An 18887-nucleotide genomic window follows, 5' to 3' on the forward strand; every position below is an offset into this window, starting at 1 on the left:
CGGCGGGGGGGCCCGTCGGGGCGGGCAGGGCGGGAGGGAGGAGCCAGCGCGGGGGCTGAGCCTGGGCTGCGGGATGGGGCGGCAGTGAGGGTGGGCGGGTGTGCGCCGACGGGGCTTTAGCCCCGCAGCCGAGCCGCGCCGCGTCCAGCCCGGCTCCGCTCCGCTCCGCTCCCCGGTGATGCGCAGCGGCCGCAGCCCCTGACCCCACTGCCCGCTGCCATGGCGGCCCCGACCCCCGGGGGTCCGGCGGGGGTCCCGGCGGGGCTGCGGGCCGCCGCCTGGCTGCTGGCGTGCGCCGCGCTGTGCCGGGGCCGCGCCGCCGCCTGCCCGCCGCTCTGCGCCTGCAGCGGCACCACGGTGGACTGCCACGGCTCGGCCCTGCGCGCCGTGCCCCGGAGCATCCCCCGCGGCACCGAGCGCCTGTGAGTACCGCCGGGCTTTGTCCGCCGCCGCTGGGCGTGCGGCGCCGAGGGTGCGGGAGCCCGCCGGGGCCGGGGGCTTGTCCGAGGGTGTGTGTCCAAAAACGCTCGAGGAGAGAGTGCCCCGCGGGGCCGCGTGGGCAAGAACCCCCCGGGGCTGCGGAACGGGCTCGGGAGCCCGTCAGGAGTGTGTGCGGGAGCCCGTCAGAGGATGCGTGTGGAAGAGGCTGGGTCCGTGGCGGGGTGTGCAGCAGCCTGTCTGGGGTGTTAAAGATACGTGTGCAAGTGCCCGTGGGGCCATGGTCGGCCACCCAAAAGGTGCGTGTGCAAGAACCTCGAGGGGTGGGTGATGTGCGGTGTCCCGCTACGCCCGGGGGTCGTGTGTCTGTAAATTCCCGTCCAGGAGATACGTGTGCCAGGGCCTGTTAGGTGAGTTTACGTGTATCATCCCCTTCCTGAGGGAGGTGCAGTAGCCCGTCGAGGTGGAGAGCAGTGTGTGTGTGGGAGCCTGCTGGGGCAGGCTCTGTGTGTGACCCTTTCTCTGTGTGAGGGTTGTGCAAGACCCCGCGTGTGCCAGTCCCTGTGCAAGTGTGTGGAGCGGGGTTGGGATGAGCAGTGCCCGAGGGAGTGGGTCGCTCCGGGGCAGGGTCTGTGCTGGGGCAGCCCAGAATGGACTGTGCATGTGGGTCTGCCAGCCCCATGGCACCCCCGGCAGGTGTGTGCCCACCCCTCCAGTGACTTGTCAAAGGGTAGCTACACAGCCACAGGGGTTCTCTGAGGAGTCCTGTCACCCCAAGCCTCTACCTGTGCTGGGCACCCCTTTGTCCCCAGGAAACTGTCCTGGGAGTGCTGCACATCGTGTTAAGATCAGGTCCCATTGCCCCAGCTCATCTTGAGACTCCTCGATGGTGCTACCAGCCTTGAGCTGTGCAGATCACCCATCGTGAGCCAGACAGCTCACCCATCCTCTCCAGTCCCCTGTGCCTGCACCTCACTGCTCCTCAAATCCCCTGCCACATCCTCGGGGGTGCTGGTTGGTGTCCCTGGCTCTCTCAGCTGGGCCCCCATAGGGAAGGCTTTTCTCTCAGAGTCATGGTCCAGCAGGCTGTGTGGATCCCTTGTTACCTGCTGAGCTCCCCTGAGCAGGAGGGGGACCTCTTGCTGCTGTGCCTGGCTGGGCAAGTCTGCCTGCCTGGGGTTCTGGGGCTGCAGGGGACCCCCACTCAGGGAGAGCAGCATGAGCTGAACGTGTCCAACCTGCTGCTGGCAGCAGGTTCCTGGCAAGCAGGAACCCAGTCTGGGCAGGAGAGCAGAACTGTCCCCAGCCTGTCCCCTCTACTCAGTAGCAGCAGGTGCCCCATCCCAGTAGCTGCAATAGAGCATAGTGGCACAGTAGCTGTCTGGCCCTGGGGCCAGGCTGCTTCCACATCCCCCTTGCAGTGCAGGGAAGGGTTGAGCTGCTATCTCCTTGGGCAGCAAAGCTGCAGGATGTGTTCTAGGACAGGCACACACGGTGCTCCTGTCCCTGTGCTGTGCTGTTTGCAGCTCCTGGAGTGTGACTGTGTCCTTTGCCTGCAGATGGGCAGAGACCCTGCAGGAGAGGACTGCATGCATGGACTGCAGACAGCCTGGCAGCTGCCAGGGCTGCACCCAGCGTGCAGCATCAAGAGCTCTGCAGGATACCACTTTAGAGGAGTTTTCTTTTCTCCCACCATAATTATCCTCACACAAATGATTATTACCCAGTGCGGCAACCAGGCTCCTGTGAGTTGCCATCCCATAGACCAAGTTTATGAGGTCTGAGACAGGATCCCCCTTCCTGCTGTGCCCAGGGCAGGGGGAAGGTTTATGCATAGCCTGCACTAGCCCTTTCTTCCTCTTGGAGAGCTTAGTGGGGTCCTTGGCATCAGCTGTCCATGCACCTGGGGGCAGGGTCCCGGGAGAGTGTTGGCATCGAGTCCCCACCTCTGCTCGCTGGGCAGGTGCCAGCACTGCTCAGATGAAGCAATGCTGGATTGAGCTAATGGAGGATGCCCTTGCTGGGTTTCTCACTCCTGTTCTGGCAGGGCATCTCTTCCTTCTGGTGGTGGCTCCTGCTTCCTATCTCCCATTCTGTCTCCACTGACCTGGTCCTCCATGTCTGTTGCCATTCAGCAGCATTAGGTTTTCTGGATTTTAATGCAGCTGGCGATGCCGGATCTTCTGTCTGGATTGAGCTAGACATGCTTGCTCTCTCGTGGGTGTTGTCTGCTGGATAACTACTTCCTGCTGTTTTGTACACCCGTGCAGGTGCTTGAGGGTGTCTGTGCAGAGCAGGTCTATCTCCTAGCAGTGAAATCCTGCTGTAACAGCTCGTAAGTGGGTTTCAATTCCCTGTAAGCAGGCTTCAACCTTGCAGTCTTCAACTTCTCAGTGTTTGATGGAGCAAGGTCAGCAGGCAGCCACAGGGGGGTCTGCAGCAGGGTCTGTGCTCCGGACCTGCTCTCTCCAGGAGTCAGCTCTCTGTGGAAAGTCATCAACCTCTTATCAGTGCCCTCCACTGCGTGCGTGCCTCTTTTCCCAAGCCCTGAGATGCACAGCATGAGCAATGCCAACCTTGCTGTGCATCCCACAGTGCTAGTGAGCAGTGGTGTCCCTGCTGTTGAATTTCTTGCCTGTTGGATTTCTCGCCAGTGCGGTGTTTGGAGCCTCCAGGCTTTCTCTAGCCTCCCACCTGGCTGAGCCCCATGGTAGCATGGGGCTCAAGCCTCTGGACAGGGCAGCACTGCTGCTGCAGCCATTCCTGCTTGGCACTGCCTTTGTGGGGACTCAGTCAGCAGCATCCTGTGACGAGGTTTGTGCTCTGTTGTTTTTGAAATACACCCTTTTCCTTTGAAGAACAGGGAATTACTTGTCTTGCAGAGTCACTGCACCTTTGGAGAATCATGGGCTGGGGGAAAATTGTCTTGTCTTCTGCTTCAGTTTGCCCTGTGGGTAACATAGCACCCCTTCCTGGTGGGTGCTATGCTGTTGGTAGAGAATAAGGGCTGCATATGTGTCTAGAATGGACCATGAGTGATGGTTGCATGGGGGAGACACAGGACCCCTCTTCCCTTGTCCCAGGGCATAGCACATTGCTCCCTAAGTGCCTTTTAGTCTGCAACCCAACATAAATGGGGATTATGCACCTGCCCTCTGACTGGATGGGGGCTGAGCAAGGTGGGAAGCAGCAAAGTCTCTGGGCACTTTGTACAGATGCCTGTGCTCCTGCCTACACCTCTGGCAAACGCAACAGAGGCCTGAAGGCTTTGTAGACAGAATGGGGTGATAATCCTCGAGCACTACAGTGTTATCTGCTTCCAGGAGACCCTCAGGCCTCAGCCACCAGAGAAGAGTTGTGGGAGAAGGTCATGGTTCCCTTCCCCATTTGTTTGCTTTTCTTTCTTCCTTTGAAAGTGTCTCTGAAGAGCAGACTGCCCTGTTGAGGAGGTGGATAGCTCTCCCCACACCAGCAGGATCAGTGCAAATTTGCCACTGTTAAATGGCAGCTTCCAGCCCAGCTCTTTGCTTGTAGGGGATGAATTGACTGTGATGGTGCTGCACTCTCCCCTGCTATTGAATTTTTTGGCTGCAGCTGAGAATTGCCCCACTTGCCCCTTCTGCCTCCTCTCCAATGAGCTGAACATCCCTATCTCACTGTAGGCTGTGCTGTGTCCCTCCCCCAATTTGGAAGGCAGCAGAGCTGGGTTTGGGGGGTCCCCATCACTGCACCCCTCTTGGCTCTGGCTTTTCCTTTCCAGGGTCCCTGGCCTCAGCATGTAATGGGGCTTCTGTTTGCCTTGTTCCTAAACTTTGGGGTTTGCTGAAATGGGCCCTGTGCAGTCTCTGCCATCCCTCTGTCTGCATTGGTGCAGGGAAGGGGTGCTGAGCTACAGCCTTTGGGTGTGAGAGCACCACATGCCAGGGCAGCTGCACCTGAAGCACTCCTGCACACTGCCCAACCATCCCCTGCTTAAATTCCAGCAGCAAGCTCTTCTTCAGAGCATGTTTAATCCATTCACCTGCATCTACTTCTCACCAGCTAATCAAAATGTCTTGCAGCAGCCAGGCTGGTGTATCACAGCAGCAGTCCTGCATTCCACACCAGTTGTTGGGCTGCTTCTCCTTTCAGGGGCTTCAGGCAATGCTTGTTCCTCAGAAGCACCTTGAGGAAGTCAACCTCTCCCTTCCCTGAAGTGCCTGGGCAAGTTCTCAGTGAGCAGTCTGGTTGCAGAGGGTCTGCACAAGCTCTGCAGAGCTCTGGAGCAGGATGCAGGACCTTTGTCCAGCCAGGGCAGTGCTTGGCTGGCCCTGCAGCCCTCAGCTCTCAGGACAGCCTCTGCTGGGCACTGGGAGGATGCAGGCTGGCTTGGGAAGGTAGCCTGCCCAGCCCACTGCAGTGGCTTCCTTGGGAGCCTTCCTGGACAGAGGAAATTTGCAATTCTATTCCAATTTCTCCCTTCAGCTACGTCCAAGGCAGATGCTGTCTATATATTGCCATGGTAACGCTGCGTTCTCACTCTCTATGGAATTGCATGCTGGAAAAATATTAGTTTAAAAAACTATGTCGTGTTTGTATTGACTGAAGTGGAGGCTGATAGTGGAGGATCTATTGTCCCCTCGTTGGGAAAAGTCACCAGTAACAGGCAATAAAGCCAGGCAGATTGGCCTCTAGTGACCACTTCTCACCCCACACAGCAATTGCTTCCCTATAAACCCTTCCCTGGCTCTGTTTTATTGCATCCTTTAAAACAGATATTTTTGCCTTAAATGTGCTGCCACTTTGGTCCTCCAGAGTGATGCATTGTGCTAACAGCAATTCCTTGCTGCTGCGGTGGGAGCAAGGAAGAGGAATTGCTTCCAGCTTTAATTGTGGATTTCTCACATGCACCTTCAAATGCTGTTGCTGCTGTGCCCAGGGCCTGCAGCCACAAGATGGACTGGGCATGGTGGCCATGGTGGCAGTGCAGGGCAGCACACACAGAAACAGTCCAGTTACAGAAACAGACTCCTAACAGGACGTGCATTTGCTTTGAGTTTCATTCTCCCCTACTTCATTGTTTTCCATCAAAACTCTGTCTGGCAGAAGAGTGAGGCAGCTATAAAAGGCAAAGGCAGATGCATGAGGGACCCCCACAGGGCAGCAGAACCTGCAGCCTGGGGGAACAGAAGGGATTTGGGGTACCACCAGGGTGGTGGTGTGGGGAGGGAAAGAGTGTCCTGTCCAGGGAAAGGTGTACAAGCCCATGACCTCTCACTGAAGAGGGGCTTTTCCTGTATCCTTGCTCTGATTTGCTCTCTGGCAGACTGGTGGAGGAGAGTACTGGAGCAGGACGTGCATGTGGACAACCAAGGGAGCCTTTGTCTTGCTTCTGAGTCCTTCATGGTTCCCTGCCCACTCCAGAGGTGCTCAGTGCTGCAGACACATCCTCTTGATCTTTATTGCTACTGAAATAACCTTTCGTAAAACCTGAGCGGCAAAGAGATGTTTCTGTGCGTGTTTTGCTGAAAAGCAGTAAAAAACACAGTTGTGTGTTAGCAAATGGCCTCATCCCAGGGGATGTCAGACCCAGATCACTGCTCCCTGGCAGGCTTCCAGTATGAGTAGCTCCAAGGCCAGCTCCGGCAGCTGGCCCCTGTCCCCACTCAGGGGACAGCCAGGGATGGCAGTGGTAGGAGTGGTGAGGGGAGCAGAGGTTTTCCTGCTGTACAGCACCAGGCTTCCAGTTAGCCTGGAACAGTAAGGATAGCCAGGTCCTTGGGGTTGTGGCACTGCTGGAGGTGACTTGGGATGAGGGGACCTCTCCATGGTGTTGGTGTGGGGTTGGCCCAAGGCTGTCCCCTCAGGAATCATCTCAGACCTCCCTGCTGCATTCAGGCTCTGAGGCTGTGCTGACTATCTGCTTCCCCAGCATGCATTTTGGATGCACTTGCTGCTCAAAATAGCAGAGGCAAGTGTCCTATGGGGGAGAGAGGCTGCTAGAGGAGGAAGATCAGAAAAAGGGAAGATTAATTTTTAAAGCAATGCAGCCAAGGAGCAGCCCTGGGCACCAAGAGTGAGAGAGATGCAAGCTCCTGGCCCGGGATATTTCTGGGTTGGAGGAAGTCCTACATCCCAAATGGGATGCTCCAGGAGACATCTGATCTGGGATTGAGTGGGCACCTATAACTGAGCAGTTCAGGTGCGCTTGTCCTCTCATCCCTGGTGTGAGCAACTCCAGGAGGTATAAGCCAAAGAGGTTTTGCTGGGGGATATGCAAAGTGGAACTCGATTTGATGAATGGTAGGATGAAGCCTGAGGACTGGGCAGCCTCCCCTGCCCTGGGAAGCAGGGGAGCTACAGAGCAGCTCCTCACCAGGCTACTCAGCATAGCATAAAAAGCCAAATTTTGTGGGTATTCAGGAAAATCTGTTCTCTTGACTGAGTCTCAGTTTCCACATTTGTGAAATAGAAATGCCCTGCTTCCTTTTCTCTCTCCCCTTGGGGTTCAGGGAGATTATTTATTTATTTTTCACCTGAAGGTGGTACACCACAATGCTGTGTGAGTGTAAAGCATTCCCTGACTGCGAGCAGCTAATGGCTGTGGCATGAAAACCCCAGAGAGAAGTTAAGAGAACAGAAAGCCTTCTGGATCCTCACTGTTACTTGCATGATCGATGCTGTTTGTAATGCCTAAAGATCTGTCGTGATGCTAACCTGCTGTAGTACCTCATAAAAGCCTATAGATCCTCCTGTGCTCTGGGGCCATCACTGTGCTTGGGGCTGGGTTCTCCTTGGGCTCAGGGCAGTGGTTCTGAGATGAGCCCAAAGAGCACACAGATGCTCTTGGCTCTGCTTGTTGGGCACCTGCAGGCAGCTGGTAGGGGTGGTGCTGGCAAGGCATTCACCCTGTGAGTGACACCCCTAAAGGAACTTCTATGTGTCCCTTGGGCACTTTTGCTCTTCTTCAGGGGTCTGGTTAGCACAGGGATGGGATGGAAAAGGAGAAGAAGGTGCTGAGCCCCTTGTGCAGCTGTGTCAGCCCAGGACGTGTGTGACCAGTGTTCCCTCCCTGAGCAGTGGGCAGCAGCACCCTGTAATTCCCTGGTACCTTGGAGGGGATGGAGTTAGCACCCAACCATGGCCATATGGGCCCCAGAGAGCTGGTGAATATGGTGCTGGAGGGGACCAGCTCTCCCAGGACTGGGAAGGGCTTCTGCCCCACATTTCTTTGTTTGAGCAGCTCAGTGAGCCTGTGCTGGGGCTAAGTTACATTCAAGCAGCTGGGTGAAATCTTGAGAAGACTTGAAAAATGCAATAGAAGTGTAGGATGAAAGGTTGCAGCTGCTCTGTCCCCCAGTGCTGAGCACAGGGGTCACTCTGGAGTCTAAGCCTCATCCATGTTTCCATTAGCAGTCCGTGTGATGGGACACGAGCTGCTTATGACAGTTGGAGATGCCACCAGGCTGGAGAGATGCAAAGAGGGCTGGAGAATGGGCTGAGATTTCAGAGTGGGCTTGGTGAATGGGAGGAATGAGTTGACAGAAAGGAAGTTGTTGCCTGGGGACTCGAGGAAAATGTTTGATGGGAGGGAATCACCAACAGCACAGATGTGGAATGGGAGCACAAACAGAGCGGGTCCTGCCCCTGCAAGTCAGAGAGGCCCTGAGGGAGAGCTGTGCCCTTGGGGCTGTGGGATTGCTGGAGGGAAGTGGGCTGGGAAAGAGGCCTGCACAGGCAAGGGAGCAGCCAGATCTCTGCACCATGGTGGGCTGGGCAGGCAGAGATGGGGTTCATCTGCTGTGGGAGGGGTTCAGGTCAGAGTTTTGTTAATGGTCCTGGAGGCAGGAGCAGTGACATGCTGGAATAAGGCAGAGGGTAGTGTCAGTCCCTGTCCTTGAAGGAGCAGTGTGTGCATCTGCCTGGATTGATGGAGGGTGGCAGAGGTACTGCTGTGGGGTGCGTGACCTTCCAGCCTTCATTTCTCTGCTTCCCTGATTATTATCTGGCACTGCAGGCTCCAGCTGGGGTCAGGGCTCTGGGATGAGGGCTATGGAGCTGCTGGGAGGGGAGCCATGCCCTGGGGGCTGGTGCTCTGAGGCAAGGGCAGGAAAGGCAGAGCAGTGAAGAACTGTCAACAGAGGGACACATCTCATGGACAATACCCCAGCCCCACTGGGCACCAGGGCAGGGGCAGCCCTTGCAGCAGTCACCACAGGAGCACAGATCCTTTTCCACCAGCGCCTGCAGCTGTTGCCCAGAGCTGTGTGCACCTGCTCCCTGCTGCCCCTGATGGGCCAGGGCACATTTTGCTGCTGGTGGGTGCAAATGCAGGAATTCATCTCAGACTTTCCCTCTACATTCTTAAAAGCGGGATCCTGGGGAGCAGAGCAGTCAGGAATTTTGCCTCAGCAGAAGAGCAGAACTGAGCTGAGCCACAAGGACAGGAGTCACATGTGTATGAATAGCTGATGCTTTGCAACAGTGTAGTAGGGATAGTAGGATTGTGCTGTCTGCTCCTTCCCGCTCCTGATAAATCAGTGCCCAGGGAAATATCATTCATGTTGGCTGTATTTAATAAATTAACTCTCAGCACTTGTGCTCTCTGAGGTTGTTACTGAGTTAGTGTAGCTCCAAACCCTGCAAAGGGAAAAGACACATTGGACCCCCTGGGAATGGATAAGCCATCCAAAGCTAGAAACCAAATATAAACCCAGACTATGCAAATCCAGTCTAACGAACCCTGCTGCAGCACAGACATCCCATCTGGGAGTGGGATGATCCACAAGCAATGTAGCAAAGGGACTGATTGTTTTAATGACTTTCCTCTTCCCAGGGAGAAATGGGAGGGGGGTTTCTGAAACTTGAGGGTTGCAAATGAAAATTTGCTGCCTCTCCATCAGCAGTGTGAGATTTGGGGTGCTGGGAGGGAGAGGAAGGCAGCCTGAAGGAACTTAAGGATGCTTTCTGGTATTAAATTCTCTGAATTAGTGAGGAAAGAGCATGCCCTGTGTTTCTGCTTTCAAGTCACAGTCCAGAAATACAACCAATCTGTTGGGCAGTTCCCCAGACACATCAGTCCTTATTGAAGCTCTGCTATGTGGAACAGGGCAGAGTGTTTTGCTTGACTGGGAAAGGGCATGGAGGCAGTGGGTGAGTAGCTGAGCAGCAGGGATCTGGCTTTCTGGGCACTGCAGACTGTAATTTATCTCCATGAGGAACTGAAGGGGGTTCAGAGGGGAAAAAATGTCATGAAGTTAAATGGCAGTGTTGCCTCGGCATCCTTACAAATAAGCTTTACCTGCTGTTCGTTCCCATCTTGGTTGCAAAGGCCGTCATTTACCTGAACAAAGGCATGGAAGGATGCTGGAAACAGTTGTCAGGGAGCACACAGAGCCAGCCTCTGAGGGAGGAGGACTGTCAAGAGGCCCTGAGACACAGCCCCATTTAGGGATTGCCACCAGCCCCACTGCTGAAGTTCCCTGAGGGTGCTCAGTAAGCATGCAGGGAGCAGAGGCTGGGGTGGGCTGTGTGGGCAGCAGACCCCAGGGTAGCTGGTCCTGCCAGTGCCTTGTGGTGCTACAGTCTTCAGGCTGCACTGTCCCAGCAGGTGCCTTGGAGAGAGGGCAGAGCCTGGTTTTGGCAAATGCAGGGACTGGCCATGTCTGGTCTGTTGCTTCCATGGCTCTTGGGTGTTTCTCCATGTTTCCATGCTGCTTTGCCTGTGCTCTGCCTCTGGCCAAGGCTCTGGGGTGCTGGTGCCCTGAGTACAGCACCACCTTGGGCTTTGCAGGCTGAGGTGTAAGTCCTGGCTTTCAGGTTGGGCAGCTCTAAATCAAGCCTCTCTGCTCCATCCCTCTGCAGTACTGGAGATGTCTCAACTTCCAGTTATGCACTGTACTGGAACTGTACTCTGGCTACACGGCCAGAGTAATGTTAGCTATGTGTAAAGGAAGGAGTCATGCTGGGAATTCTCCCTCACCAGCAGCTCGAGTGGGTTCCATTACCTCCAGCGTGGCCCTGGGGATCTTCCAGGCCCTCTTCTTTGCCAAGGAACCTTTAGTACCTTTGGAGAAAACCACTCCTGAAGCTGTGATTTCTCCCTGCCCTCAGCTGACTCCAGGGCTGTGGGTCCATCAGGAGGTGAGCACACAACTGCACACACCAAACGACCCCTTTGTGGTGACAAATGTCCCTAAAACGTGTGACACAGCCCAGAGCTTCGTGCCTGGGACTCACAGCCTGACTGACCATGGCTTTTGCTCCCACTGAGAGTGTCAGGTCGGTCTGATTTGGAGGCCCATCCCTGGCAGCCTGCTGTGCTCTCTCCGCGCTGGTCGCACTGGAAGCCGCGGGAGTCGCGGGGCGGCAGAGCCCAAGTGTGGGTTTCAGTTTAATCACTGGGGCTGAGGAACCTCTATTCATTCCCGCTCGCATTCATCTGTGTCCTAGTAACGGTGCTCTTCCACCCTCCTTCCCAACACAGGCACACACGGCGGGATAATGGCAGGAGCCCGGCAATCGCGGGGCTGAATAGCGCTGTAATTACGGGGCTATAATGGCGAGCTGGAACTCATTAGCCATTATCAGCCGTTTCAGCAGGACAATGGCAGCACCCCGGGGTGCGCGGCTGCGCTGCCTGCACCCGGTGGCCCTACCCGCTGCTTGGCGGCCCCGAGGCCAGCCCGCCGCTGACCTTGTCCCCTCGCACGGCTGCAGAACCCGGTGGCGGGAGGCTTTGGCTCCGGATGGCAGTGATGGGCTGTGTATTCAGCCACTCGTGTGACATGAGGCATTCCCGCTCCCTGGTCCCGCTGGCAGGGCTCAGGAAGTTACAGACCCCCCGTGGTGCTGCCCCAGCGCCCCAACCTGCTCCATGGTGGCACTTCCCTGTCTCTCTCCTTCCCCTGGCCCCAGCAGCTCATCCTTCACTTGACTGACTTCTCTAGTTTATCTGTTTCCCTCTTGATTTCTGTGTGTTGTGTTCAGTGCAGGCAGTGGGTCTCCAGCATGGGAGCCCTCCCTGGGCCCTGCCTTTGCCTAGGCATCCTCCATCCCCAGCACACGCCTTGGGCAGGCTGGCCTTATGGCAAGAAGCAAATGCTGCCATGCTTTGTGATGCCAAGCAGGGAGACTCTCTCCTGAGATAAGGGGCTGCACAGAGATCCCCAGCTCTGCAGACTGTGGGTCCCAGGGCTGATGGTCCTGCTTTTCCTACAGTAATTACATCCTGTAATGCAGAAAGGCGTTGTAAAGCTGACTGCGAGGTGCAAATCTCTGCAGCTTCTGGCTTGATGTATTTTAAAGCAAGATAATCCTAGCAGGAGCATGCTGGAGAGCATGGCTGAGGAGAGCTGGGGAAGGTGTAGCCAGCAGGCTGGGAGCAGGACCAGCCATGTGTGTGTCCAGCAGTGGGACACATGTCCTGGTGCTCAGCAGAGCGTGGGCAGGACCAAGGCCGTGGGGTGGGTGCAGGTACCTCTTATTTCCACCAGCAGAATGAGCAAGAAGGGGCAGCATCTCCCTTCTGGCTGCATTGCTTTTCCCTGTGTTCACTCAGGGCTTTTGAATGAGACAGTGATGCCACAAAGCAGCTTGTCACGTCCAAGCTTCTCTTGGCAGGTGACACCTGAGCGTGGCTTATTCTCCAGGTAGAAGGTGTGAAATGGCTGTGCATTGAACCGGTTGTGATGCAAGGATAATGGCAGGAGCCATTATCGTGTAAGTGTCACTTACACATAGAAGTGTCTTGCAGCTGGGTATTTGGAGGGATCCTGCTGTTCTGGGGACTTTTGTTTGTTTCTTGTTACCCTTGCCTTCTCTAAACAACTCTGTGTGTTTGGGATGCCCCTACCAGGTGTTAGCTGCATTTGCAGAGCAGGGTGACGTGCATCCCAGGGTGGGGATCTGAATGGGAACAGTGAGGAGCCAGACAGCCCCTGCCTCTTGTTGCCTATGGTTCATGAAAGATGCCAGCTTACCCAGCCAGAGCCAGCCAGATTCTGTGTGCCCAGCACTGCTTGAGGATGAGGGTCCTCTCTGGAGCCAGGGGCCATTCCTGGTGAGGAGCCACAGAATTGCACCAGCCCCTACTGTCCTTTGGGGCTCTGCCTGTTGTTTTTGGGGAGGTCAATGCCTGGCTGCCTCCTGAGTGCTTCCCTGCTAATTTCTTCCTCTTCTCTCTGCAGGGAGCTCAATGGCAACAACATAACACGAATCAACAAGAATGACTTTGCTGGGCTGAAGCAGCTCCGTGTCCTGTGAGTTCCTTTTGAGGGGCCAGCTGCCCCCACCTTGATGGATATTGTGCTTCATTTGTGGCCCCTCCTAGGGCTGCTGGAGTTACTCAGCCTCTTTCTGTGGGCTTCAGCCAGCAGGGCTGGAGGGTATGATGTTGGGCTGAGCGTGGTGATTTCCAGCTGGGAGAGAGTGGGAAGAGTCTGGGTTATGTTGAGGGGATAATGGGAGCGAGGTGCCCTGGATCAAAAGAAGTAATGGGGGCACTGGGGACCACTTTTCCAGAAAGCTGACCCCTTCTCTCTGCAGGCAGCTGATGGAAAACCAGATCAGCGTGGTGGAGCGTGGGGCATTCGATGACATGAAGGAGCTTGAGCGGCTGTGAGTGTCTGGACATGGAGGGAGGTTGGTGAGGGGCTGCTGGATTTAGTTGCAGAGAGGATCCTTTCCTTTTTTCCTTAAACCCTAATGTATCAGTGCTGCCTGACTTCAATCAGTTTCTCTTCTGCGTGGCAGCGGTATTTTACAGTTTGGGAAGCACACCTATTTCTGTTTCTATAGATCTTAGAGTCTTTTCTGATGCTTTTGAAGTGAGGAGCAGGTTAAACACAAATGACTTCTGCTGTATCAGCTGTGCCCTGTGTGTTAGCAAGGGAGCTGTAAGTTCTGGTCCAGTACTCAGTAAAATAGCTCAGCAGTTTAAAAATCCCAAGCTGCTCAAGCAAATATGAGGAGCTGAGTGAGCAGCAGGTTAAGAGTGCAGTTAAGCAGCAGTCAGCAGTTAACAGCTTGGAGTCCTCTGCATGTAATTACAACATTGTGAGTAGGTCCATTAGTGCCCTGTTGGTTGTCCTTGCCTGGGACTGTGGTGAGTAGGATGGGGTGTCCTTGCCAGGTGGGATGCTGTGCTCTGTTGGCCTCTCTGAGCGAGCCAAAGTACTCAGCTCTGCCTGATGCATCCAGCTGGGCTGCAGATGGGGTCATTGCTTTGTACCCCAAACCATGACCCTGTTCTTCTTTCCCTGCAGGCGGCTGAACCGCAACCAGCTGCACACCCTGCCCGAACTTCTCTTCCAGAACAACCAGGCGCTGTCGCGGCTGTAAGTACCTTCCGTGCCCACAGGGCTCCCCTGCCCAGCAGTGGTGTGGGCTCACTTGGGGGACTGCCATGGGCTTTGGAGGGGCACTGATGTCTCAGGAGGGTGCTGCTCCTGCGGGGATTGTTGGTGGTCACTGGTATGTTGTCCCAATGAAGGCTCAGCAGGGGAATGCACCCTGTTTCTGAGTGACCAGAGCATGCAGCAAGGTGGGAAATGGGCTGTGGCTTGCAGAAAACCTGAGACTGGCAGAGTTAAGGATGTCCTTGTAACACATGGGAATATGGGATGAGGTGCTGGCAGTCTGGGCTGGGTCTGGCATCACAGAGTTGGGCTGTGCCTGCACAGTTGTCAGGTGGAGAGGTGCTGTGAGCTCCTCAGCCTCCTCCCTGGGTGTGGATCACGGGCTTTGGAGCAGGATTCCCTTACATACTAGCTCAGGTTCTCATGAAAGGAGGGTGAAAGAGGGTGTCCCTAAGGGGGTCACATTCTGCCCAGAGGAGCCCCACAGCCCTGCTCAAGAACTGCCTTTCTGTAGGTGTCTGGAGAAGGAGGGGGAAGCCCTGCCCAGGGCAGATCCAGCCCTTAATGCCTGCTGCCCCCTCCTCACATTGCTCTACCTGTCCCCATCCCTGTCCCTCTGCACCTGCAGAAACAAGTCCAGGGACTGTCTCTTGCTGTGCAAGCCCCAGCTCCACAGATCTCTCTGTTCCTCCTCCCTCTGTGCAGCAGCAGGCTGCTTGGGGAGGGCTTCTGGGGTTTTGATAAATATTCTCTGTTCCATATTGGGTTTCCCTTGCCTGGGGCTGTTTTGCTCAGGCAATGGTGCTTTCAGCAGTGCCAGCATTGTTCAAACAAAGTGTTTACAGGCTCTCAGCTATGTCAGGCACCACATACATTGGGAAGGGTGCTGTGAGGAGGAGAGGGTGCGTGCCAGACTGGGGCTGGGTGCTCTCCATCACTCAGAGAAGCAGCTTATACCCTGTGGATTGGGGTGGTAGTTGCCAGGACACAAGCTTTCTGCTTGCTACATCTTGTATCTCTGTTGATCAGCTGTGACATAAGGATGCCAGGTCCCTGCTGAGGCAAGGCAGGGAATGGATGAAATAACTAAATGTGCTGAGACCCTCCCAGGACAGGCCATGTTGGGGCCAGGCAGCCCTGCCTGTGCAGTCAGGCTGTGGCTGAGCCATTTTCTTCCAACCGTGCCAGAGACTCAGTCCCAGAGTCCAGCCTGAGGCATGTAATGAAGGGTTAAAACTCTGTGTGGGTTGCCAGCATGGGATGTGTGAAGTGATGGACAGGTGCCAAAGATGGGCCTAGGTAATGGCAGCTGATAGCACAGGCGTTCAATTAATTATCAAATGGCATTCGTTGAGCTCAGCTGTGCCATATCCTGGTGCCAGCAAGGGCCCATCCTCCTCCAGCCATTGCATAACAGAAACATGGGCAAGAAAATAATTTTACAAATATTAATGCTTCCTTTTTAATCTTCTCTAGATTTTAATAGCAGGGTATTTCGACAAGCAAACCCTAACAATTCATTGTGGAGATAAAGAAGAGCAGCATGTGTGTTTCCTACACATACAGTGTGCCCCTACACAGCCACCAGGCTCGTGGGGAGCCAGGACTATGCCACAGTGTGCATGGGGCTGCACATGCCACCATCGCACCAGGGTTTAAGAGGGCTATGCAAGATGCGCCTTGCAGCCATCTCACGTTCAGGTGCATTTCAGCCTCTTCCTGTTGTTCTGCTCCTTACTGCAATGTGGTGGTTATTTCAAACCTTTTCCCTCCCACTCTGTCTTGAAGTAGTTTTCTGGCCATTTCTGCCATGGGAACCTTCCTGGATACCAGCACCTGGAGGTTTTCTTATTCAATCTGGGGCTGTGTGCATGGGCTCAGATTTTGCAGCTCCTTGACTACAACCATGTCTTGGGGAGCTTTGATGTGTGCTTGGAGCAGAGGGGTCCCTATGATGAGTGGTGGGACTGGGGACAGGAGACACATTGAGCCACCCTCCAGCCTCCTGGAGGGCATGCAGCACATGCCCCCCAACACATTAATGAGGGTAAGGGTGCAGCACTGGGGTCTGCCCAGAGAGCACATCAGGAGCCAGTGTCCTGGCAGATCCTTAAGTTCTGCATTTGTGCAACAGAGCCCTATGTGCCAGAGGACCTGCTGTTCCCTCTCCTCGAGGCTGCCACTTGCTGAGGTGCTCAGGGATGTTTCAGGGGGATGGTGGGGCAGGGGGTGCCCTGGTAGCTTGTCTAGACACACGTGCTGGTTTAGCAGGAGGTGGGATCTGGACCAGTGCTGCTCCAGCCAGTGTGGGAGGTCATCAGGACGCTCTTAAATTGCTGCAAACCCGGGTCAGGCTACAGGGGTATGAGTCAGTGGGGAACAGGTTTAAGCTAAATTGAAATCAGCTCTCCTTGAACGAAATTGGAGCCTCCCCACAGGGCTTTGCACTTGTTTAACTGCTGAAATGTATCTGGAGTGGCCCCACTGCTCAGGACCCCCTCCCTACCCAGAAAAAGGCTGGGTCCTGTGGTGGTCTAGGAAAAGAAGGCTCTTACAGCACCATTTTCTTGCAAATCTTGATCTCCAGATCACTTCCATCAAACAGGCTTCTCCTTGACCTGCCAACTGCAACTACCTATGGCATGCTTCTCAAGTTCTGGAGTCCTTGCTGGGTCCTCATGTCCTCACACCATTTTACTAGGAGGTCTTGAAGTAGCAAAAACTGACTGAATGAGTCAGGCTGAGATCTGTTTGGTTGGGAAATGAGGCTGTCTGCCAGCTGAAGCAGAAAGCCAGGGGTGGATTGCAGGACCTGCTGGGGGTTGCTTGGATGGACCCTTGGGTGCTGCCTGAGTGCTCCAGCCTTTTCTACACATGGTATTGATAGATCTTTTTCAGCACATCAGTAACACAGAAGATGAAGACAAGTCTGTTGATTTCGGGGTATGTGATAGCCATAGAGTAGTTTCCCACTGAACCTGATGAAAACTTTTCAGGAGCACAAGAGGAGTCTCTCAGGTTCAGGTTGGGATGGAGAGCTCTTTGTCCACCTCCAGAGTGTCAGAGCCTGATCCACGTTGGTGGTACTTTGTGGTCTCCCAGCCCAGCTCAAGCAACAATTAGATACGTGGAACTGGGCTGTAAAGAGCATTTGTGCATCAGGATAATGTAAAGGGCTGGAGTTAAACCTGATCCGTCGAAGCTTAAATAAACTGAGGAATGGCAGGAAAGGGCCAACGGAAAGCAAACCTCAAATGAGGCCATGGGGGAGGTGAGACGCCTGGAGAGGAATGTTTTCCCCTTGGAATTTGGGAATATTGAACTGACGCCTGCCCAGAGCCCATTTCAATCTGAAGTAGTGAGGAGGGGGGTCCTTGGCTGTGGGGCCAGGAGGCAGGGGGACTCCCTGCATGACCTCCCTTATTTATGTCCCCTGCAATGAGCGGGTAACTCATTAAGCAGTCCTGATGGCTGGAAATGGTGCTGATCTGAGGTTTTGCTGGAGAGCGCCTGACCTCAGTGACCCGTTCTCAAACTGGGTTTAATTAAACTGTCAGCACTGGACGGAAGAACAAAGCTTTGTGGGCTCAGGGGGGAAAGCCAGGGTCCCCCAGCAGCTCACTAGGGAAGAGCATATCTCCTGTGAAGTGGAGGGCTGATAAAAAGATGGATCTTTCCTTCCAGTGAGGATTGCCCAGGCAAGAAGGTGACCTCTTCTATTGCCGTGGCCAGGGTTGGTCCCCAGTGTGCCACAGCCATACACATCTTGGCTCAGCAATGGTGCTCCTGTACAGCCCTGATGCACACCAGGAGCCAAGGGGATAGGTAGACCTTCCTTCACCATCTCTCCCAAGCTGGCAGGAGCTGGGGTGGTTTTTTTTTTGTGGGTTTTTTTTTTTTTTTTTTTTTTTTTTTTTGGGTTTCCCAGCAGTCCCCAACAGAAAAAGCCAGCAGTTTCCTCTCTGCTTCCTTGAGAAGAGTGGGGGCAGGGGGGGGAAGGATGAGAAAGGAGTTTTTTAGCACTCTCTCCCTTCTCTGCTCACCTCCCCTTAAAACCTCCTGCTGAAGCTGTTTCTAAGTCCCTTTGGGGGGTTCTGGATGAGGGATGTGAGGAGGAGAGAGGAGTCTGGAATGGCTGTAGCAGCAGGGCGAGGACAGAAATGCTGCAGGCGCATCATCAGGGAGGCAAAGACGTGGGCCGTTGAAATGTGCTAAAGGCAGCCAGGATGGTTATAAATAAATAGTTTTCTCCAAGGGAAGCCGAGCTGATGCGAGGGAGGAGAGGAGCAGTGGGTGCTTGGCTGTGAGGAGCTCTGGGGAGTTGCTCCTGCAGGGGAGTCACAATCCCGGATGGATGCATTCCCATGGGAGTGGCTGCCCAGTGGTTTCCCTCAACATAAGCTGCAGTAGCTGCTCCTTGCTCAGGCAGAGTGGGAGCTTAGAGAGAGTGAGCAGAGAGTAGGGGGGAAAAGTCTTGTCTCCAGAAGGAGGGAGATTTAGGACATGGGCCGCAGACTGTCAGTTTCTGTCGGACCCATGCCAGCAAAAACGGTGAAGGAGATGGTGCCACATCTTAGCTGGCAGCCAAGCCCAGGGGGAAGGGCTGCCGTGCTGCTCTCAGTCTGCAAGGGCAGGGGCTCCCTGGAAACAGCATTAACATCTCAATCAGGGCTGGTGACTTTCTGAGCCAGGGACATGTGAAATGTTGTAGGAGCTGGGGGGATTGTCATGCTCCCACTCCCGTGAGACTCTTCTCCTGCAGCCAGAGCCTGCAGAGGAATAGTGATGCTCTATGACTGCCTCTGTCTGGGGCTGACAGAGGAACCAGGGGCAGGTCCAGACCCACCATGGACCCAGAGGTATTTAAAGATCTGGGAGCTGAGTGGCAGAGAGCACTACAGCTGGGTGTGCTGCCTGGTTAGGAGAGATGATATTATAGTGAACCATGGGGCAGGTTCCGTGCACAACCCCTGCATTTGGCTAAACCCAGCCCTAACTGCCTTTAGAAAAGCAGGCAGAGAAAAATGGAGGGCTGCTAAATAACTTGAGAAAATGCAAATTACATCCTTCAAGAAGGAGAGGATCACAACCATGCCAGAGGAAGCTGTGAGC

General features: G+C 54.8%; 1 protein-coding gene across 1 annotated transcript in view; it reads left to right on the forward strand.

Moving 5' to 3' along the window:
* Window positions 1–219: 219 nt before the first annotated feature.
* The window catches only part of SLIT1 (slit guidance ligand 1), a gene marked incomplete at its 5' end in the record, with an annotated part of 59473 nt that continues 40805 nt past the window's right edge, over window positions 220–18887 (forward strand). The window contains 4 exons of the mRNA XM_083866751.1: window positions 220–422; window positions 12606–12677; window positions 12964–13035; window positions 13683–13754. Coding sequence (XP_083722877.1) covers window positions 220–422; window positions 12606–12677; window positions 12964–13035; window positions 13683–13754 — 419 coding nt within the window. The remainder of the gene's footprint in view (window positions 423–12605; window positions 12678–12963; window positions 13036–13682; window positions 13755–18887) is intronic.

Source organism: Zosterops lateralis, assembly GCF_965231275.1.
Source record: "Zosterops lateralis genome assembly, chromosome: 8".
In the NCBI taxonomy this organism is placed as follows: domain Eukaryota; kingdom Metazoa; phylum Chordata; class Aves; order Passeriformes; family Zosteropidae; genus Zosterops; species Zosterops lateralis.